This window comes from Podarcis liolepis (genome assembly GCF_965112155.1).
Source record: "Podarcis liolepis genome assembly, chromosome: 7".
NCBI lineage: Eukaryota > Metazoa > Chordata > Lepidosauria > Squamata > Lacertidae > Podarcis > Podarcis liolepis.
Window position 1 is genome coordinate 88,525,382 of NC_139561.1, and position 22,333 is coordinate 88,547,714.

Here is a 22,333-nt window from a genome sequence, read left to right on the forward strand (position 1 = left end):
CCCCTCCCCCCGCAGGGGGAAAAAGGGGCGGAGCGTCCGTTATATCCGTTGCGGCTCCGCCCCCTCGTTCCATTTCCCCAGCTCCGTCCGGGAGCAGCCGCAAAGCCAGGCGGTGAGTGGGAGGGGCCGCAATTTGGAGGAGGGGCCTGAGGGGGAGGGGCCAGCCCTGGGTGGGTGGGGCAAACTTGGAAACGGGTTTGGGTGGAGACCAGCACGTGGAGCACAGCTGGGGGCAGGGCGAAGGGCGGGTTGTGTTTCTGTTTGTTGATTTTACTCACTGAGTAGACATCCCGCAGAGAGGTGGGGAGTAAAGCGAAATGCGCCCTTTTAAGCCTGTGAGTTGGATACAGTGAGAAGGGTTTCTGGAGGGATCATTCGTCTGAGCAAAACCCACGGGGGAGGGATCCAAGAGAAAAGGGAGCCAGTTCCAGTAAGGAAAGAGATCAGAAGAGGGGATTCTTAAAAAAAAAAAAACACAAAAAAACTCAGTAAGATCCACTGAGCGTAAATCCAAGGAGGAGAGGCTTTTATATTTTTTAAATCCATTAAGAAGTGATCCAAACGGGACAGCCACTTATTAAAAACTCGGGTGGGCAAGTTCTAGGGAGGACAGATGGAAAGGGGTGCAGGTTTTTTTGTAACCCAGTGAGTAGCACCCAAAGCTTGAAAGGATCCAATCAAGACTCGTGCTGTCGTCCCCCTTCTGAGAATGGGATCTAGTGGAGGAAGCATCAGTGCTTAAGCAGGCCATTATAACAAACTCACTGAGAAGAGGATTTATTCGGGATGGCTCAGTGTGCGTACCTGAGAAGACTACAAATTAACCAGGAGGTGGCTTGAATATGAACAGTTCCCCCAAGGCTCCGCCACTCTAGGCAGAAAACTCAGGTATCTTGGCTTCTAGGTGCTCCCAACCCCCCCAAAACCCCAGCAACACCCCCCCTTCCTTCTTTGTAAGCATTAAGCCTTATTCTGTTCCCCCTGCAGGGGAATTTAGGAAACTGCCTTATGCCAAAGTCAGGCCATTGGGTCTGCCTAGCTTATTACTGTCAACACTGGCAGGCAGCACCACCCCCAGGATTTCGGGGAAGGGGTGTCTCTCAGCCCCACCTGGAGATGCTTCTGGGACCTGAATCTGGAACTTTTTTGTAGCTCTGGGAGAGCATGAGTCTCTTAATCTCAGGGTTGTGGGTTTGAGCCTCACGTCGGGTGAAAGACCCCTGGACTCGTTGACCCTTGCGGTCCCTTCAAACTCTACCATTTTATGACTCTGCCTGCAGAGCAAATACTGCACCCCTGAGCCGATGGCCCGTCCCCCAAAAGAAAAGGATCTAGGAAGACATGCAGTTCTCAGCCAACCCTCTGGAGGCCATTCTCATCTTCTGAGATGGCAGGTTGACGGCTGCCCTTTTTAACTGGCCCCGATCCTCTGCTTTTAAGCATCCGTCTGAAGCGCAGACACTTAGGAAGTGGAGCTTCTCGAGGGAGAAAGCGCATGGCAAGATCCCGTTAAAAGCACAGGAACCTGCGGCACTGAGCCACTTTAGATGGCCCCTCAAATAGTCTACTGCCCACCTAGCAGTTCGAAAGCACATCAAAGTGCTAGTAGATAAATAGGTACCGCTCCGGCGGGAAGGTAAATGGCGTTTCCGTGCGTTGCTCTGGTTCGCCAGAAGTGGCTTAGTCATGCTGGCCACATGACCCGGAAGCTGTACCAATAAAGCGAGATGAGCGCCGCAACCCCAGAGTCGGCCACGACTGGACCTAATGGTCAGGGGTCCCTTTACCTTTTACAAATAGCCTGCAGTTTGTTAAGGGTGCCGACTGTCGCTGTGAGTCCCCCATCCACCTCAGAGAGTGGTTCACCTCATCCCAGGTAATTTGGGGAATCGTAGCTGCTTTAAAACAGGAAGTGACCAATGCGCAGAGGAGAACGCTACCATTGGCTACTGGTCACATGGCTGCGTTCTACCTCCAACTGTCAGGGCTGTTACACCTCTGAATACCAGTTGCTGGCAATGGCAAACTGGCCTGTGGCAGCGGATAGTCATGTGGTGTAGTGGTTCAGAGCGGTAGACTCGTAATCTGGGGAGCCGGGTTCGCGTCTCCGCTCCTCCACATGCAGCTGCTGGGTGACCTTGGGCTAGTCACACTTCTCTGAAGTCTCTCAGCCCCACTCACCACTCACTTACCTGTGGGGGAGGAAGGGAAAGGAGATTGTTAGCCGCTTTGAGACTCCTTAGGGTAGTGATAAAGTGGGATATCAAATCCAAACTCTTCTTCTTCTCTTCAGGGTGCTGGGCTGCCCACATGTTCTGCGCTCAGGCAAAATTGGGTCATCCTCCATGAACCTGCTCATGTGTCTCTGTCTCCATCACGCTCCTTGCATCACCTCCCCTAGCCACTGCCTCCTCCTCATCCTCCTCCTCCTCACACTGGACTTTTTTATTATTATTCCTAGGATGACTGTATATAATGGGCAATGTCCAATCAGAAGCCACACAAGAATCAGAGACTGCCAAAGACGGGGAGGAGAAAGGCAACCCGGACAGGAGCAAGCCAGACCGGGGTGCGAGCGGCGCTAAGCATGAATTGGGGAGCCGCCCCCCGGGTCTCCAGGCCCCTGAGCAGAAAGCTACCAGTCAGCTGCTGAGCACCGAGCCAGGGGCAGGGGACAGGCCGGCGGGGGCTGCTGCGGAGATGGGGAAGAATCATTCCAAGAAATCGAAGCTGAAGCTCTCCTCCATGTGGGCGCAGAACACAGCCAGTGGCGGGATAAAAGAAGCCAGCCTCTGCGACAAGGACCCAGGGGTGGAGAAGCGGGGGCTGGCTTGCCTGAGCAGGGCGGACCTCCAGAGCAGGCCGAGCTCGGCACCCGCCCCACCGGAGGACCCCAAGGGGCCGAAAGCGTCTCTGAGGCCTCCCCCAGCGCTGCCCTCTGACCCCAGGGACTTGGGCGCCAAGCGAGGACCGGCAAAGGGGAAGGGCAAGCCAGAGAACGTGCCTCAGGCCAGGGGCATGGGGGGCCTGCTGCTGCAGCCCGAGAAGCTGGTGGAGCTGGGCCCGGCGGCTGAGGCGCCCCCGGACGTGGCGGAAATGGAGGTCTGCTGGACCCAGCACATCAAGGCCAGCGCCAAGGAGCATTTTGAAAACAAGGGGAGGGTGCTGGAGTCGGCTCCCTCGGCCAAGAAGCAGGCAGCGGGTCCGGCGCACGGCGCCGAACCTCTAAGGGGGGCCGAGGATGTGGCGGCGGCCGCGGCGGCAGGGCCTTGGCCTCTGAATGAGAAAAGCGCCAGCCGCTCAGCTGTGTCCGGCTGTGTGGCTCCACCTGGAGGGAAGAAGGCTCTTCTGTCGTGGGGGTCTGGGCAGAAGGAGAAAGAGAGTCCCGGACAGCAGGACAGCGCCCCTGGCAGCGACGGAGACTCCCGGGGCCTGGCCCTTGCCTCCCAGTTGCCTGCGGATTGCTCCGAGACACCGGGCAGCCCCGGGGAGAAGGCCCAAGGCTCAGGGAGCGAGGCAAAGGCCGGGGCAAAGGGCGAGGCTCTGGGAGCGGAAGGGGTCAACTCGGAGACCATGCAAGAGCTGCTGGAGAAAGGCCTCAACTTCCTGTACAAAGTGACCATCCAGCCAGGGCAGTGGCCGCCCAGCATCAAGGCGGTCAAGCAGAAAGCGGGCGTCATTTCGTCCGGCATCTCCTATGCTGACGTCCTCAAGCAGTGCCCTCAGAAGAAGGCGCCCGCTGGCACTGCCCCGGCGCTGCCAAAAGCCCTGCACCACCTCACCGCGGCGGGCAAGAAGCTGCCGTCCTTCAAAGGGCTGGAGAGGAGCAACCCTGAGGACTTCTCCTCGCTCAGCCAGCTGTTCCTGGAGCACTTCAAGAAGGTCACCCCCAAAGAGCCCGCTGCCCCCCATGCCCCCAGCCAGCAAGTCGTCACCTTCTTTGAGGAGCTGTCCACCGGCAACACCAAGCGGGCGGAGTGGCAAAGGCCCCGGCCGCCCACTCCCTACCCCCAGCGCCGCAAAGGGCAGGGCCGGAAGCTGCCCAAGTTTGGAACGGCCGTGTCCCAGGTCGTGGCCTTCCTGGGGAGCGACCCCAAGTGCGATTGGTTTGTTCACGACGACGGCCAGGTGTCTCTGGATGAAGCCGCGGCGGGAGCTGAAGACGGGGGCAAGGACTGCGCCGACCCACCCAGCCCTGGCGAGAAAGGGGCCGAGGTGATGGGCTCCCCTCAGCCCGTTGCGGCTCTCTTGGCAGAGCACGAAGCACCCGGGGAGGCTGACGAGGCTGCCCAGAGGTCGCGGAGAAGGCTGCAGGGCCTGGAAGGGGTTGCCAAGGAAACGGGCCCAGCGAAGCCACCGGCCTGTAATGCTGTCCGGGGTGGCCATTCTCCGCTGGCCGTTCCTCCGTTCCCCCAAAAGGAAGACCAGCCCCCGGCGTCCCTGCTAGGCCCGAGGCCCTGCTCTCCCGGGGAGGTGCTGGAGGCCCCCAGTCCAGCCGCCTCTGCCCGGTGCGCCCCCGTGAGACTGATTCCCGAACAGAAGGTGCCGGCTGCAGCCCAGGCGAGGCCCAAGATCCGGAAACAAGGCCCGTCCGCCGCAAAGTCCAAAGAGAAACTCAAAACTTCAGGGCAGCCCAAAGTGAAAGCGCCCAAGGGGAAGGGGCAGAAGCAGTGGCCCCGAGGCTACGGGATGAGCTCCCTGAGGCTAGAGGGTGCCCCCCTCTTCCCGCCTTTCGAAAACGTCGCCAGGCCGTTTTATTTTGGCGAGCCTTTGGTGAGTCTCGTGGATTTGGCTGCTCTTTGTTTGGTTCATTGCCGGCTGCTACCCACTCTCTTCATTCCTTCTTGCTGTTAATAATAATAATTAATAATTAATAATAATAATAATAATAATAATAATAATAATTTATTATTTATACCCCGCCCATCTGGCTGGGTCTCCCCAGCCACTCTGGGCGGCTTCCATAAAAACCAAAAATACAGTAAAATATCACACGTTAAAAACTTCCCTTAAGATGTCTTCTGAATGTCAGGTAGTTGTTTATCGCTTTGACATCTGCTGGAAGGGCGTTCCACAGGGCGGGCGCCACCACCGAGAAGGCCCTCTGCCTGGTTCCCTGTAGCTTTGCTTCTCACAATGAGGGAACCGCCAGAAGCCCCTCAGCGCTGGACCTCAGCGTCCGGGCAGAATGATGGGGGTGGAGACGCTCCTTAATGACCTGTTATGGTTCTTTACATCCTTTCTAACCTGGTTTTGGAACAAGCAAAGCCTTGGGTATCTTGAGGCATTGGTCTTCAACTGGTGGGTCTGGTCGAAGGTGGGTCCCAATGGGAGCACAACCACCATGCATATATACAGTAAAAGGTTAAGAAATGAGTCTCCAGAGGCATGTTTGGGTTGGAAATGGGTCCTGGGTCTGAAAAGGTTGAGGATGCCTGCCCAGGGTTTGTGATATATCTGGGTTGCCCCAGCCACTCTGGGCAGCTCCACCCCCCAAATAAAAACACAGCGAGACATCGAACATTAAAAGCTTCCCTAAACAGGACTGCCTTCAGATGCCTTCTAAAAGTCAGATAGCTGTTTATTTGCTTACATCTGACGGGAGGGCGTTCCAGAAGGCGGGCGCCACCACCGAGAAGGCCCTCTGCCTGGCTCCCTGTAACCTCGCTTCTCGCAGTACAGGAACCGCCAGAAGGCCCTCGGCGCTGGACCTCAGTGTCTGGGCTGAACATTGGGGGTGGAGATGCTCCTTCAGGCATACAGGGCCAGGCAGGGGTCCTTGTTAGGTCTACGAGGCATCTTTTCCCAAAACCACACCCACCTGCCCCACACCGAACATCATGTGACATTGCATGTGGGGCAGATAAAGGCATGGATGAGATCGGGAACCCCTTAGCACAGCGGTTCTCAACCTGTGGGTCCCCAGATGTTGTTGGACTACAACTCCCATCATCCCTGAGCTCTGGCCTTGCTAGCTAGGGGTGATGGGAGTTGTAGTTCAACAACATCTGGGGACCCACAGGCTGAGAAAGGCTGTCTTAGCAGAATGGGGCTGGCTCTAGGTCCTGATCTGTTGTTGGGCACTGGGAGGGAGCAGCTTCGAAGACCCAGATGGGCTTCATGGGGGGGTTCCCTCACAGTGCCAGTCAGCTGATTGGCGGGGTGAGGAGCTGCCTTGGAAGCAATTTGTTCATTGCTGCTGCCAGCGCACGTTCAAAGGAGCTGGTTCTTGGTACCCACCAGCTGATGGGCACCAAGAAGAGACCCATTGAAGATATCACCTGACCTCATAATGATGTCAGGTAGGGTTGCCAGCCCTCCAGGTCTGACCTGAAGTCTCCAGGTTTTCCTGGCCCCCTCTTGGGAGGAGGCAGGCAGAGGGCTGGAATCCCCAGGTGGGTGGGAGTGTCTTTAATAATAAAGAAGAATTATTAAGAAGACTGTGCATGTAGCTTGCATGCTTCAGCCCAGCTTCAAATTACAGTGGTGCCTCGCAAGACGAAAAGAATCCATTCTGTGAGTCTCTTTGTCTAGCGGTTTTTTCATCTTGCGAAGCAAGCCCATTAGCGGATTAGCGGATTAGCGCTATTAGCGGCTTTTAGCGGCTTAGCGGATAAGCGGCTTAGAAAAGGGGGGGAAGGGGAAAAACCCCGCAGGAACTCGCAAGACATTGTCGTCTTGCGAAGCAAGCCCATAGGAGATTTGTTTTGCGAAGCACCTCCAAAACGGAAAACTCTTTCGTCTAGCGAGTTTTCCGTCTTGCGAGGCATTCGTCTTGCGGGGCACCACTGTATAGCACAGACACTCTGTGGTGGAGTCTGACCTCCTCCACTCTCCCAATTAACCTCCATCTCCAGGGCTGGCCTGCCTGACATCACCAGGGGCCTTTCCCCATGACATCACCAGGTCTCAGATTTGGGCCGTGAAATCTCAGGGTCTGGAATGCTCCTGACCTGCACTTTAAGTGCCATCGACCATAGTCTCCTGGAGTGGCTGTCTCTGAGTTGAGGGTGGGTGGCACCACTTTGCAGTGGATCTTGTCCTACTTGGATGGTTGTTTCCAGAGGAGGAGGATGATGATGATGATGATGATGAAGATGAAGATGAAGATAATAATATATTATTTATACCCCGCCCATCTGGCTGGGCTTCCCCAGCCACTCTGGACGGCTTCCAACAAAACACTAAAATACAATAACCTATTAAACATTCAAAGCTTCCCTAAACAGGGCTGCCTTCAGATGTCTTCTAAAAGTCTGGTAGTTGTTCTTCTCTTTGACATCTGGTAGGAGGGCATTCCACAGGGCGGGTGCCACTACCAAGAAGGCCCTCTGCCTGGTTCCCTGTAACTTGGCTTCTCACAGGGAGGGAGCTGCCAGAAGGCCCTCAGAGCTGGACCTCAGTGTCCGGGCAGAACGATGGGGGTGGAGACGCTCCTTCAGGTATACAGGACTGAGGCCATTTAGGGCTTTAAAGGTCAGCACCAACACTTTGAATCATGCTCGGAAACGTACTGGGAGCCAATGCAGATCTCTCAGAACCGGTGTTATGTGGTCCTGGCGGGACTTTGAACTTGGGTATCCATATGGCCACTTTATTCCACATGAAGCTGGCCATCACCAGAGCCCCCTGAAGTATAGGTGGAGACGCTCCTTCAGATATACTGGACGTGCTCTTTGGCCCTATGGAGCCTTCAATGTGGGGCTCTTCAGGGTCCCATTTTAACCCCTATGCTGTTTAACATCTACACGAAACCATAGAGCTGGATTATCTGGAGTCTGTGGTCAGCAATATGCGGAAGACACACAGCTCCACTTTACACCTGCAGGTTTGGCAGTGGATGTGATGGACCATTGTCTTGCCTTGATAATGGCCTGGATGAGAGCCCAAAAATTGAAGCTCAATCCAGATAAGGCTGAGGCTCTGTTGGTGGGCAGTTCCATAGACCGGACGGCTGGGAGGTTGCCTGCTCCTGATGGGGTTCCACTTCCCCTGAAGGACCTGGTAGCTTGGGGGGCACTTCTGAATTTTTCGCTGTCTCTTGAGTCTCAAGTGGTGTCAGTGGCGCAGAGTACCATCCATCAGCTTCAGCTGGTGGCCCAACTATATGGACAGGGATAGTTTGCCTTCTGTCATCTATGCTCTGGTAACCTCTAGGTTAGATTACTGCAACACGTTATACGTAGCGCTGCCTCTGAAGACGGTCTGGAAATTTCAGCTGGTGCAGAATTCAGCGGCCAGGCTGCTCACCGGAGCAAGACGGTTTGAGCATATTACACCGATCCTGGTCCAACTGCACTGGCTGATTAGTTTCCGGTCCCAATTCAAAGTGCTGTTTTTGACCTCTAAAGCCTTAAACAGTTCAGGAACTCAAGGACCACCTCCCCTGATATGAAACTACCTGGACCCTGAGATCATCATGAGCCCCTTCTCCATGAGGGGTCTGGAGAGTGACGTGAGAAAGGGCCTTTTCTGTGGTGGCTCCCCACTTGTGTGGAATGCTCTCCCTGACACCTTCGTTACATATCTTTAGGTGCCAGGCCTTGGGCTGATTCACACTCTATGGCCTTTTAACTGTGCCTGTTAGGAGCAGGGTTTTATTGATTTGTTTGCTTGCTTTTTGTATATTTTTGTTTTCATGTTGTATTTTTTATGTTGTAAACCACCCTGCGATCTTCAGATGAAGAGTGGTACAGTGGTGCCCCGCAAGACGAATGCCTCGCAAGACGGAAAACTCGCTAGACGAAAGAGTTTTCCGTTTTGGAGGTGCTTCGCAAAACGAATTTCCTATGGGCTTGCTTCGCAAGACGACAATGCCTTGCGAGTTCCTGTGGGTTTTTTCCCTTTCCCCCCCTTTTCTAAGTCACTAAGCCGCTTATCAGCTGATCCGATCAGCAGATAAGCCGCTAAAAGCCGCTAAAAGCGCTAATCCGCTAATCTGTCAATGGGCTTGCTTCGCAAGACGAAAAAACCGCTAGACGAAGAGAATCACAGAACGGATTCTTTTCATCTTGCGAGGCACCACTGTATACGAATGTAAATCATCATCATCATCATCCAGACTGGACTTTCCAGTAAGCTGTTTTGAGCGTAGGAAATATGATGTGGAAACGTTTTAAGCAAATAAAATCACTGTATGTCCAGGAAACGCCCCCTCCTCTGGAGAAACCTGCCAGCATTGACGAGGATGCAGCTTCCGCCCCGACTGGTCCAGACCCTGGCGGAGAGGCGAACGGATCCCCCCCGCATCACCACTGGCCGGCTTTCCAGGTGGCCGAATCATGTTCCAGGAAGTGCTACTGCAAACACCAGGAGCAGAGGAAACTGCCCCAGAACATCGTAACTTGGTGAGCAGGCTGAAGCCTCGAGTGCGAACCCCGGGGCAGCTGGTCACAAAACAAACTTCGGTGGCAGGGGGAGTTTTTATTACTATTATTATTACTATTATTAGCATTAGCACCCTACATCTTTATCCCCAAAGGCTCCCAGACTGGCTTCCATATAGCCAATTAAAACAAGACAGTCCCCTGCCCCACAGGCTTACAGTAAAAAAAAAGAGGAGAAAGGGACAGGGAGAAAAGAGTGGGTAGAAATCTAACTCAGGCACCAATTCTTAAAGAGGCACTTGCATGCTGCAAATGCTCTTAACTGTCGTGGCTGCTCCTGAAGTATCTTGGGTACTGTAGTTTGAGGAAGGTGCGAAGAATTGTTGGATTCCCATTGCCCTCCAAAGACTACAGTTCCCATGATTCCCTGGGAAGTCAGAATGACCCAAACCAGCTTTTTAGTGTGTGGTGTAGCTATGCCTGGAACATAATAATAATAGTAGTAGTAGTAATAATAAAATTATAAGTAATAATAAAATAATTTATTATTTATACCCTGCCCATCTGGCTGGGTTTCCCCAGCCACTCTGGGCTGCTTCCAGCAGAATGTTAAAATACAATGATTCATCAAATATTAAAAGCTTCCCTAAACAGGGCTGCCTTCAGATGTCTTCTAAATAGTTGTTTATTTCCTTGATATCTGGTGGGAGGACGTTCCACAGGGCGGGCGCCACTACCGAGAAGGCCCTCTGCCTGGTTCCCTGTAGCTTTGCTTCTCGCAATGAGGGAACCGCCAGAAGGCCCTTGGAGCTAGACTTCAGTGTCTGGGCTGAACGATGGGGGTGGAGACACTCCTTCAGGTATACTGGGCCGAGGCTGTTTAGTTGAGAGCGATAAGCTGTGTGCTAAAAGGGCCAGTTGTCTCCTGACCCAGATTATCCCGTGCAGTCCTACCTAGCATGCCACACCCAGGCAGGAGGGGCTGCAGAACTCTGTTTCTCAAAGGCAGAGACTAGCTGTGCTGGCTGCGTCTGATGGGAACTGAACATCCCAAGTACTAAAGGTTTTTATTCTCGCATGTAAATTTCTTGTTGTTTAGTCGTGTCCGACTCTAATCCGTTGAGGCTCATCCTGGGTATTCTTTGACCAGCTGCCCTTTCGCAGTTGCATTTCAATCAAGCCATTGTAAGAGGCCTAACTCTGCAAAGCTCCACCCTGCTCACCTATGCTTCTGCTCTCCTCCCCGTTTTACAGGCTCAATCCTTCCACCAACCATCTGACCGAACCACCCTGGGTCGCCACCGCCATGCTGGCCGTCTCGCTTGTTGCCGGGACCAAGTTCTGCCTGGACTCTTACGAACAGCAGCACATTGCCAATGAGGACTGAACCCCCTTCCCCAGGCTTCTGCGAAAAATAAACCCTGTACATCACACCAGCTTGGCCTGTGGCTTCGTTTCGTGTGGCGGGGGTCCCTGCAGTCTGCTGGGAATTCTCCTCGAGACCTGAAATTGGCATCAAACGGGTTTCCAGTTCTGCAGATGGGTTTGGAAACGGGCCACTTTAGAGCTCTGGGGATTGTCGGGTAGATAGCGCCTGTGCATACGAGCCCAGCAGAGGCAGCGAAAGTCATATGGCTGGCATACAACAGAGACCAGCAAGAATGGGGATCTGTCCATTACTGTGCCCAGGCAAGAGGATGACAAGTCCCTGGAACTCCATGGGCTGCCAGCCCTGTGGATTCTATTGGTTCTCCTGGAACTGTTACTAGCTGCAGGGAGTTCTGGGCCAACTATGATAAGTACCAGAGGTGGCCTTCCAGGTGTTGTTGTGACTCCCATCTTCCCTGCCCACTGGTCCTGGTGGCTGGGGCTTTTAGGAGCTGGAGATCAACAAAATTTGGAGGGTCTCCCACTCATATATGCCAACAATCTGGTCAGTGTGGATGTCCCAAGGTGGGCTGTCCTAACTTTTTGATATCCGTGTGGGTGCTCAGGGATTCACTGGTACATGTAAGGTTGTACCCAGGGCAGGTCAAAAGCACAAGCTTTTCTGATGGTCCACAAAGCTAATGCTGGCAGGCCACACCTGCTAAGGCCGGCTATAAAGTAGTGTTTCCCCAACTTGGGTCTCCAGCTGCTTTTGGACTACAATTCCCATCGTTCCTGACCACTGGTCCTGCTCGTTAGGGATGATTGGAGTTTTAGTCCAAAAACAGCTGGAAACCCAAGTTTGGGAAGCTGCTATAAAATGAGAATAACCCTACAGGTGTTGTCTTTTGCTATTCAGCCTCCTTTGCCTCTACTGAGCCTGTGGAAACGTTTGATTACTGAGGACACACCAGCCAGGACAGCAGCAGGTATAAGGGCAAGTTAAGGCTCATCTCAATAACTTGATTCCTAAGTGTGCATGTGTGCCTCACTGTTAAAGCTTCCTGCCAGTTGGTTTCAAAAGCCAGCTGGGCATTTTTTTATCAGTTGACAACTGTAATGCAGTAAATCAAAGCAGCATTTAGTAGTCCAGTTCTGATGTACTGCTGGCACCCTGCTCAACAAAGTCACAGGGATCATTCTATTGTAATGCTAAACGACAAGCCTGCTCTTCCCTTCTCCAGCATTTCGGCAGGGAAATCTAGAACGTTTTGTTCAGACAAAATGGACAAACCCCTGCTTAGCTTAAAATGGAAGTGGTTGTGTGGCCGTGGAAACTTATACCTGAAACTAACTATTAAACTATGGTTTTGCTTCATGTCCTGGTTGGGTCCGACTAGCTAAGCCTTCCTGCATTAATAGCTTTTCAAGTGCACTTACGACAGCTGGGAAACTGCATTTGTAGAAGAAACTGTGTTTATTTAACCTACAGTCAATCCTTGTAAGTGGCTTGCACCGAAAGGCGACAGCAAGTTACCAAATAAAAACCAAAACCAAAAGTCAGATCGTAATTCTGGGAGGCCAGTTTAACCCTGCGCTGACCAGAAAGCAGAGAAAAGTATCTGTTTCCAGTGCAACCAGTTCCTGGCATTAATTTTGAACAATTAGCAAATGACAGGCTGGTCTATGATGCAAGGAAAGGGGGGGGGAGGCAATAATATAGGCTATTTCCACCCCTCTGAGGTCAGAAAATGCCATGAATCACCAGACCCCTCCCTTTCACATCCAGAACATCTCTCCACCTAGGGCCAAGGAACCATGTAACTGTTAATGACACAGGGAGAGGCACAATTTTTACTCTGGCATCCCAGGAGAAAAAGATGGGGCGAAAGAGCCCCCGCCCTTCCTATATAAGCAAATTGACTGCCCACTGTATGGGAACTGGATTACAAATACTCAATTGGGGAGGGTAACCCACAGTCCCAGCCCATGGTGGGGGCCCGCTAGACGATCATCTCCAGCTGCCGGGCATATTCGATAACTTGTTTGGCTAGCTCTGTCGAAGGGATGGTGGCATCTTCCGGCTTCTGCTGCTGGCCCGTGAAACAGTAGTGGCTGTTTGGGCCTAGAACCCAGCCTCGCTGTAAAAGGGCAAGAAGACATTATATGAGATTCTTTGTTTTTTTAAACAATGCTACAAAACCATGAACACTGAGGCTTGTTTCTCCAGCAAAGGTCCCTCCCTCATCTTGGCCTTGTAGGAGAGCTGAAAATAGTGCCAATATATTTCACATCTGGCAACCAACCCTTGGGTTTCAGATAGTACACGGGTAAAAGTAAAGGGACCCCTGACCATTAGGTCCAGTCGCAGACAACTCTAGGGTTGCGGCACTCATCTCGCTTTATTGGCTGAGGGAGCCGGTGTACAGCTTCCGGGTCATGTGGCCAGCATGACAAAGCTGCTTCTGGCGAAACCAGAGCAGTGCACAGAAATGCCGTTTACCTTCCCACCGGAGCGGTACCTATTTATCTGCACTTGGACGTGCTTTCGAACTGCTAGGTTGGCAGGAACAGGGACCGAGCAACAGGAGCTCACCCTGTCGCGGGGATTCGAACCGCCAACCTTCTGATCGGCAAGCCCTAGGCTCTGTGGTTTAGACAGAGCGCCACCTGCGTCCCCGTCTAGTACATGGGCAGAGGAGTATAAAAAGCCTGGTACACAAATTTCCACGGCCCTCCAGCGGCTCATTTACCAGAAGTAATGTATTTAACGTTAACTCTGGAAGTCTTTACTCAAATTCTCACCTTCTTGGCATAGTCTGTCATCTTCTTGGGGGTGAAGAAGAGCATGCGAGTGGCCTCATTGAACAGGATCTTCTCATAGGCCTTCTCAATGCAGCTGGCAATTTCATCCCTGGGGTGGGAGGGAAAAAACGGAACACAAGCAGGTCAGGTCACCCAGACGGAATTCTTGGCACATAACTTGGCTGCTGCTAAGCAGGGTTAATAATAATAATACAGTGGTGCCCTGCAAGACAAATGCCTCGCAAGACGAAAAACTCGCTAGACGAAAGGGTTTTGCGGTTTTTGAGCTGCTTCGCAAGACAAATTTCCCTATGGGCTTGCTTCGCAAGACGAAAACGTCTTGCGTTTTTTGCAAGTTTGTTTCCTTTTTCTTAACACCGTTAATACAGTTGCGACTTGACTTCGAGGAGCAACTCATAGAACGCGGTGTGGTAGCCTCTTTTGAGTTTTTTGGCGATTTTTGAAGCTTTTCCAAAACTTTTCTGACACCGTGCTTCGCAAGACGAAAAATTCGCTAGACGCAAAAAACTCGCGGAACGAATTAATTTCATCTTGCGAGGCACCACTGTAATAATAATAATAATAATAATAATAATAATAATAATAATAATTTTTATCCCGTCCTCCCCAGCCGAAGCCAGGCTCAGAGCGGCTAACAACAATAAAAGTAACACAGTTTACATAAGATCACAATTAATTAATTGAAATACATTCTAAAATCAATTCATTCTAAAATCAATTCAGAATCAAATTAATGGCAACCATTGGGCTAGAGTTCTGTGAGGATTACTGAAGGAGAGAGGGGGTCAGACTGTGCCTTGGCCAAAGGCCTGGTGGAACAGCTCTGTCTTTCAGGCCCTGTGGAAAGATGTCAAGTCCCGCAAGGGCATAGTCACTTGTGACAGAGTGTTCCACCAGATCGGGGCCACTGCCAAAAAAATCCCTGGCTGAGGCCAGCCTAACCCCCCTGTGGCCCGGGATCTTAAGCTCCACTGATGTCAAGAGGAGACGTAGGGAGGTGTTGAATTCTCTCCCACTGAGACTGATAGGGGATTTCAAGGTGCTTAAGATATGGCTGGGGTGTGAGGTTACAGGGTCTATAGGGTTTAAAGCACATCACATATACTCAGTAATCCTCACAGCTGCTGTGTTGGTCTGTATTAACTACCATATTCCACAAAGGGATGGGATGGTGTGACAGACACAACCAGGTGGGAACTAGGCAAGTTTCTCAGGCTTTTCATAGGGGGTGCTTTTTCGAGGAATACCAATGGCAGATATACTTCATTCTCAACTCCTGGTGTGGACAAGAGGATATATCACCTGCCCTTGCAGAAGACCTTACCCCATGTTTATAAATTGAGTCTGAGAGAGCTAAGAGAGCATGACCCACCTGACAGTGTCCAACAGGATGTCGATGAAGAAAGCGTAACTCTCTGCTGGGATGTTGCCTTTTGCCAGGAAGACTTTATTGTAACTCCCTTCCATCAGATACTAAGGCAGGAGGAAAGAGGAAGAGCATCACAGAGATAAACAATTTATTAGCCACCTTTTCAAGGTAGCTGACCAAGGCCACGTACAACTGATAACGTAGCAATCAATACACAATAGAAAGAAGGGTGTGGTCACTGAAAATTTTGGAACAGCATGTTGTCTTAATAAGGTTTTATCCAGTGTTAGAAACTCAGATAGCCACCAAATGGCTCCTTAAACCAGGGTTACAGTCATCAAAATGGGACATCTAGTTGCCATTTTGGAGCCAGGCACCTGGAAAGTCCTGTTTTAAAATACGACTTTTTGGTTCCTGAAATTTGTTCTGATTGTGCTGATAAAATATCACGGCTAGAATTCTACAGGATGTGTTGTTAGTGTGTGAAAAGAGTCACGATCCAAGGATCCCCAGGCATGCACCTACAGATGGTGGAGATGTCTGGCACCTGAGCATCTTCACCTGGTCGTAAAGGCCCAATAAAAAGGGACCCCTGACCATTAGGTCCAGTCGTGGCCGACTCTGGGATTGCGGCGCTCATCTCGCTTTATTGGCCGAGGGAGCCGGCGTACAGCTTCCAGGTCATGTGGCCAGCATGACTAAGCCGCTTCTGGCGAACCAGAGCAGCACACGGAAACGCCGTTTACATTCCCGCTGGAGCGGTACCTACTTATCTACTTGCACTTGGACGTGCTTTCGAACTGCTAGGTTGGCAGGAGCAGGGACCGAGCTACGGGAGCTCACCCCATCGTGGGGATTCGAACCGCCAACATTCTGATCGGCAAGTCCTAGGCTCTGTGGTTTAACCCACAGCGCCACCGTCCCTAAAGGCCCAATAGCCAGGTGCAAAACGTGCCTGGCAAATTTCCAATGCTGGTTTATCCAATTATTAACGTATTGCATTAGTTTTTGTTGTGTTATGTCTGGAACTCCCTCACACAACTCCTCCAAAGCAGCAACCCTCTCTTCACCTTCAACTCTTCCCTTTCCAGGATCCAACCCACCTTTTCTATAAACCCTCTGGCACACCGCTTAGGGAGAATATGTCAAGTAATTTCGTTGTTCCCGAGAGGGGGCAATGACAATTTATTTATTATTATTATTATTATTATTATTATTATTATTATTATTATTATTATTATTATCATTATTTCAGTTACACACACAGCTTTAGAATGGGTGGCCTAGGCCCCCCGCTATCTCAGGAAAACTTTCTCTTCCCATACAAGGCTTCTTCCCACAGCGGGTTTTTAAGGTCCACGAACAAGGCTTGCTATTTTGGAAAGCCAAGATTGGTTTCCACAAGAAGCACAGCCTTTTCAGACATAACGCTCTTGCGAGGACTGCAGTTTAGCCTTGTTTCATAGAGCACAGGAACATAGGAAGGTGCCTCATACCAAGTTGGAGCATTGCCCCGTCTTGCTCAGTACAGCCAACACTGACTGGCAGTGGTCTACAGGGCTTCCAAGAACGAGTTGATTGAACCTGGGACACTTTGCATGAAAGTGCTCCTCCTCCTACTCCTTCCCAGAAACAAGCAGAGTTTTCAAATGCAACTGGAAAGTGTTTTTGTGCTGTTTTATAGCTGCATTAGAAAACTGCTATATTTCATTGCTTAATTGGGGGAGGTAGGGGGCACAAAATAACTAAATACACTGGTACCTCTGGTTGCAAATGGGATCCCTTCTGGAGCCCCGTTCACAACATGAGCAGAATGCAACCCGCGTTTGCAGCTCGCGATTCGCTGCTTCTGCGCATGCGCGTGACGTCATTTTGTGCGTCTGCGCATGCGGCGAAACCTGGAAGTAACCCTTTCTGGTACTTCCGGGTTGCCGTGGGACACAATCTGAAAACACGCAAGCTGAAGCAAACGTAACAAGAGGTATGACTGTATACCTCCTCTCTACCCAATTCAGGGCACTTTGCTAGTTAAGCACTTATTCGCAGGGCCTGGGAAGGAGAAAAGCAAGGAGGAGGAGAGGAGTCACCTGCTCCAAAGATACAGGGTGCTTGATGTAGACGTTGGTCTGAATGTCCTTGGCTGGCAGCCTTTCAAGCTCAGTGTGGAACTCCGCGACACGGTTCTGAGACAGCAGGAAGAGAAGGTTCAAGCCCAGCAGCTGATGCTTGTAGGCCGACTCCGGTAACTCATCTCTGAGGAGGGAAGAGAGAGATGCTGAATTGGTGTTACGGAGTGCTTTAGCCAGAGACACCCCAAAAGGCACAGGAGCAATAGATCATTTGAGCCAAAGGAATGATTTTGCCTCTTCTGAAGCCCCACCTCATGGTGCTCCCATCCCCTGCACATCAGAGGATTTATGGGGTTTTTGTTTCGTTGAGGAAAAAATATTTTTTAAAAAATTCCTGAAAAACATCAAAGTTGGGTTTGGGGATAAAAACCCTGATGAGTAAAACAATTATCTGAAAGGCTGATGGACTATATGGAATTGGCAGAAATGACTGGCAGAATTCGAGACCAGGGAGAAGAAATGGTGGAAGAAGATTGGAAGAAATTTAAAGACTATCTGCAGAAATGCTGTAAAATTAATGAATGTTAAAGTGATGTTGGACTGAAAATAAGCGGTTTTGGTATTAAGGCTTATAAGAATATGTAAATATAGATAGTTATTAGGACGAGAATTTATAGTTATAATAGGTTAAGAATATAGACTAAAGATAAATGAAAGAGGGTAAGGATTTGCTGAAAGGATTTTGTAAACGGGAATACAAAAAGGGGAGGTGAGAGGAGGTCAAGGAAACAAGCAAATGAACTTAAAAGATATTGAAAAATTGATTATTTCTTTTTTAAGACATTTTCCTTTTCTTTTTTTACTTTTTTGAATGTCTATTTTTTGTATTTTTTATCACACTGTTTTCCTTTGCACTATTTTATCACACTGTTTTTCTTTTGTGAAAAATCTTAATAAACATTTTTTTATATATATATATATATATATATATATATATATATATATATATATATATATATATATATAAAACAATTATCTGAAAGGCTTCAAGGCAGGAATACTTACTTGTAATCAAAATAGTAGCACTTCAGCTGGGCCATGTACCTCTCAAAAGATGGGATGTCTTTCTTCAGGATACTCCACTGTGCTCCGATTTCTAGAATATCTCCTTGCGGGGCAAGAAGGGAAATGAGGGGCAGAGTGTTAGCAACAAGCAGAGGAGTTGCAATGTTAGAGCAGGGCAAGCTGATCAAGCTGGTATCTCGCCTCCAAGTCTGGCGAAGATTACTAACAGATTTCTAACAGTAAGAGCTGTTTGACAGTGGAATTGATTTCCTTGAGAGGCTGTGGACTCTTCTTCCTTCGGAGGTTTTTAAGCAGATGTTGGATGGCCATCTGTCATAGATGCTTTCGTTGAGATTCCTACATTGCAGGGGGCTGGACTAGACGACGCTCTGGGTCCCTTCCAACTCTATGATTCTAGGTGGCTCATATAAGAACTGGGAGAGAAGCCTACAACATCTTTACTCCACCAGCACCTCCTGCATCTGCCACCAGGCCCAGGGGCTGTGAGAGACAGCAGCAGCAGCAGCCATGCAGTGAGGAAGTTCTGGCCTGTATGGGACTAATATTTTGCTGCTTCAGTTGTTGGTTCTAAGGCAGGAGACTCAGCGACAGAATGGCATTTGTGGGACCATCAGGGGAAAAGGGGAGAAAGCTAATATACACCTTTGCCCCCCTGCTGTAGTGACCCCTGTATCATTGTCCATTTTGTCGTGTTTAAAACATATTGTAAACTTCAGTTAGTGGGTGAGGTACAAAAACTCCCAAATAAACAAATAATATGAGGCAGAGCTTAAAACGCAACAAACCAACAAATAATGGTACATAGAGAAGGGAAAAGTTTCATCAAGTTTCTTGCTCTTTTCCTTGCCCCCAGTGTGATTTTGTCACTTTCTCCCAAGCCTGAGGGACAGGTGAAGATGCATTCTTTAAATTATCATCAACAACAAGGACAGTGGTTGTTCTTGAGAACAGAGACTGTGTTGGCAGCCAAACGGCAAACTTTTGAGGGATGAATTTGCTTCACATAATTCAATCTATGTTAGGAGAGTCCTATCAACCTTGTGCATGGGTCGGATTATACTCACTTGCCAAGATAAGCTGCTGTTTAGTCAGTTTTGTGCCTGTTGTGGGCAGAAAGTTGAGTTCAAGCAGAGCTAACTGGAACAGAGCAGAGAGAGAGAGAGATAGGTAGGTTACTGCTGGGGCTGGTGAGAGCTCTAACGCCTGGAGGACACAGGGTTGGCAAGGCCTGGTTTAGAGCTATTGCAGTCTGACTTAACATCTTACTATTGATGGCTGGTGGCTTGAAAAAATGAAGAATTGGACAAATTTGGAGAGCCGGCAGCTGTCAACGGGTGTATTCCAACCTTAGAAGCTTCATCATCATCATAATATTTATTCCCTGCCCATCTGGCTGAGTTTCACCAGTCACTCTAGTACCAGAGAGGCCGCAATCCTTAAAAAGTTGTTAAGACTCCAGTTCTCCTCAGCCCCAGAAACCATGGCTGATGGGAAAGGATTAGGCACCCGGAAAAAGCTTTATAATCAGGCCTTTGGCATTTAACTATCTGTGGCCTTTCTAGAAGTGGGTGGGATGTTTTTAGCGTATTTCTTTCTGTCTTGGTTTTAATGCACCTATGTGGGTTTTTATGGTATGTTTGCTTATCTGTCTGTAAGTCACTTTGGGTTATCCTGGGCAAGATAAAGTGACTAATAAATTCAATACAGTGGTGCCCCGCAAGACGAATGCCTCGCAAGACGGAAAACTCGCTAGACGAAAGAGTTTTCCGTTTTGGAGGTGCTTCGCAAAACGAATTTCCTATGGGCTTGCTTCACAAGACGACAATGTCTTGCGAGTTCCTGCTGGTTCCCCCCCTTTTTCTAAGCCGCTAAGCCGCTTATCAGCTGATCCGATCAGCAGATAAGCCGCTAAAAGCCGCTAATCCTTCAATGGGCTTGCTTCGCAAGACGAAAAAAACCGCTAGACGAAGAGAATCACAGAACGGATTCTTTTCGTCTTGCGAGGCACCACTGTAAATAATAATAATAATAATAATAATAATAATAATAATAGGATGATGGTAGTTGAAGTCCAAAACCAACAACTGCAGGCTCTCGCCTTTCCCAACCCTGCTGTGTACCCTTGTTATATGATGCTTTTGGGATAGTGCATGAACGCTATGCATAGCTGTCAACTTTCAAATTTGAAAATACGGGATCAGCAGCCACGGAAATAAGGGATCAGCAGCCTCACCTGTCCCAGGGACAGTCTACGGGATATCTAACAATCCGGGATAGCAGCAGGAAGTGGTGCTGGAATAAGGGAATCTCCCGCAAAAAAAGGGAAGGTTGACAGCTATGATGCTGTGCCGAATTGTTTTGTTTGAACTCTCCATTGAGGCAGCTGGCTGGCTGCAGCTGGAGACCGGATGCTGTTAAGGACTGCCTCAATCACGGCAAGTCTCAGCGACCTGACTCAGCCGAAAGAGAGAGAGGCTCGTAAACAGGTTTTCAGCTCAGGCAAAAACATCTCCGCTGAGTCACTGGCCTCCTCTTCCGGCAGCAAAGGAGCCCAGCACCCAGAGGCTTGCCGGGACAGAGCCACCTCAAACAGGGGCGCAGGAAACTGCCCGATGCGGAATGAGGTCCTCTGCTCCATCTAGCTCAGTACAGTGGTACCTCAGGTTACATACGCTTCAGGTTACAGACTCCGCTAACCCAGAAATAGTGCTTCAGGTTAAGAACTTTGCTTCAGGATGAGAACAGAAATCGTGCTCCGGCGGCGCAGCAGCAGCGGGAGGCCCCATTAGCTAAAGTGGTGCTTCAGGTTAAGAACAGTTTCAGGTTAAGAACGGACCTGCGGAACGAATTAAGTACTTAACCCGAGGTACCACTGTACTGCCCACACTGACCGGGGCAGCGGTCAGGCACACAGTCTTTCCCACTCCCACCTGGAGACATGCGGGGGGCCAAGGAGATCCGGGCTAAGAATCAGGAAGAACTTCCTGAGAGTAGGAGCTGGACCACAAGCGCTGGGTGGGCTCTCCTTCCTTGAGAGGATTTTAAGCAGTCACGGGGATTCCTGCCTAGCAGCGGGTTGGACTGGATGACCCCTGGGGGTCCCTTCCGACTCTACGATTCTGTCATTCTAATGCACAATATTTAGGGATGGGTGATCGCCCTCTCCTTTCCCTATTTCATGCCCCGGTCCCCGCTTTTCACCCCTCAATGCAAACCACTCGCTCTCCCTGACTCCCACCCGCGGGTTTCAGCCCTCTCTGCCCGACCTTCTCGCGGGACAAAGGCTTCTGCCTTCCTCGCCCCTCTCCCCAGCGCCTGCAGTCTCCCTCCGTCCCCGGCCACGCTTTCCCTGCAGCCCTCGAGACGGCACCCCAGCCACCCCCACCCAGGCTCCCTCTTCCCCTCCTTGCCTCCCGTATCGCCCCTTTTCCACCTCGAGGGCGGTTTCTAGTGGCGCCGCACCGCCCTCGGCGGGGCTGTTTCCAAGCTCCCCCCCCCCGCCGCGACGGTTTCTCGGGCCCCCTGCCCGTTTCAAGCGCCCCCGCCGGCCCCCTTGCCTTGAGGCGGCCCAGCAAGTCTCCGCACTTGCTCAGGCTGAGGTTCTTGCGGTTCCACTCGGCCCTCAGCTGCTCGTACATGCCCGCCGCCTCCTTCAGCCCCGCGGCGCCCGCGTCCGCCCCGTTCAGCACCGGCCCTCCGGCCGCCGCCATCACAGTCACTCCTGCTGCCATGAATCGGCAGCCGGCTGAGGAGGGGAAGGAGCCGCGGCAGCAGCTGTCACAAAAGCCCAGCGCGACGTCCTCGCTTGGCGGCCGCCCGCGCGGTCTCCGGGGCAACCGGCCTCGAGGCCGGCGCGCGCGCGCGCGTCGGCGACGCACCAACGGCTCCGCTCCCGATTGGCTGGCTGGAAGGTTTTTGGAGCGCATGCGCGAAGCGGGGTAACGGCTCCCAGCGAAGCGAGCGGAGGTGTTTGAAGCGGGGGGTGCTGAGGCGCTAATTTGGGGAGCGCGATGTAGGCGGGTTTTTGGGGGGCGGCGGCGGCGAGGGGGAGAAGGTATGAGGGCTGATGAGAACGTTTGTGAAGCGTAGTGTCTTGAAATAGCTGTTAGCGTTCAACGTCACCAGGGTGACGTCACTAGTAGGGAGGTGGCTGCGCGAGGCCCCGTGACGTCACCAGCCAAGGGGCTAGGCGTGTGATGCCAGGCGTGAGAAACGCAGGCCGATGACACAGGCAACGTAGCTCAGTTGCTGCAGAAGTTTATTTGACAGGTTTAATTTGTTGTTTTTTT

The 22,333-nt window shown here is 51.0% G+C and overlaps 3 protein-coding genes across 10 annotated transcripts in view; 2 read left to right on the top strand and 1 right to left on the bottom strand.

Moving 5' to 3' along the window:
• On the top strand, positions 1-10,762 carry GGN (gametogenetin). Of its 2 annotated transcripts, none has more exons than XM_083515812.1 (4): positions 1-112; positions 2,462-4,773; positions 9,145-9,347; positions 10,581-10,762. In XM_083515812.1, exons 2-4 carry the CDS (start codon positions 2,476-2,478, stop codon positions 10,711-10,713), a joined length of 2,634 nt encoding a protein of 877 aa, XP_083371938.1. In that variant the 5' UTR covers positions 1-112; positions 2,462-2,475; the 3' UTR covers positions 10,714-10,762. The 2 variants fall into 2 exon arrangements, with proteins under 2 accessions (XP_083371938.1, XP_083371937.1); XM_083515811.1 differs by having other exon boundaries at positions 96-888.
• Positions 10,763-12,152: 1,390 nt separating this feature from the next.
• Positions 12,153-21,970, bottom strand: PSMD8 (proteasome 26S subunit, non-ATPase 8; the record flags this gene model as incomplete). Its single annotated transcript, XM_083516048.1, has 7 exons — positions 12,153-12,835; positions 13,500-13,608; positions 14,893-14,993; positions 16,977-17,142; positions 18,024-18,126; positions 19,109-19,181; positions 21,602-21,970. 7 exons carry the CDS (start codon positions 21,968-21,970, stop codon positions 12,698-12,700), a joined length of 1,059 nt encoding a protein of 352 aa, XP_083372174.1. The 3' UTR covers positions 12,153-12,697.
• The window catches only part of CATSPERG (cation channel sperm associated auxiliary subunit gamma), a 46,383-nt gene continuing 45,953 nt past the window's right edge, over positions 21,904-22,333 (top strand). The window contains exon 1 of one of the 7 annotated variants that reach the window (XM_083515743.1): positions 21,904-22,010. The gene's annotated coding sequence lies outside the window, so the exon portion shown is untranslated. Of the gene's footprint in view, positions 22,314-22,333 lie in introns of all 7 variants that reach the window. The other 6 variants (XM_083515742.1, XM_083515745.1, XM_083515746.1 and 3 more) reach the window with 6 other exon arrangements.

Excerpts from the sequence above, each read along its gene's own strand:
- GGN (XM_083515812.1), top strand. The coding sequence starts at position 2,476 with ATGGGCAATGTCCAATCAGAAGCCACACAAGAATCAGAGACTGCCAAA. Across the intron at positions 4,774-9,144 it reads TTTATTTTGGCGAGCCTTTG|GAAACGCCCCCTCCTCTGGA; the intron begins GTGAGTCTCGTG and ends CTGTATGTCCAG. Across the intron at positions 9,348-10,580 it reads CCCCAGAACATCGTAACTTG|GCTCAATCCTTCCACCAACC; the intron begins GTGAGCAGGCTG and ends CCCGTTTTACAG.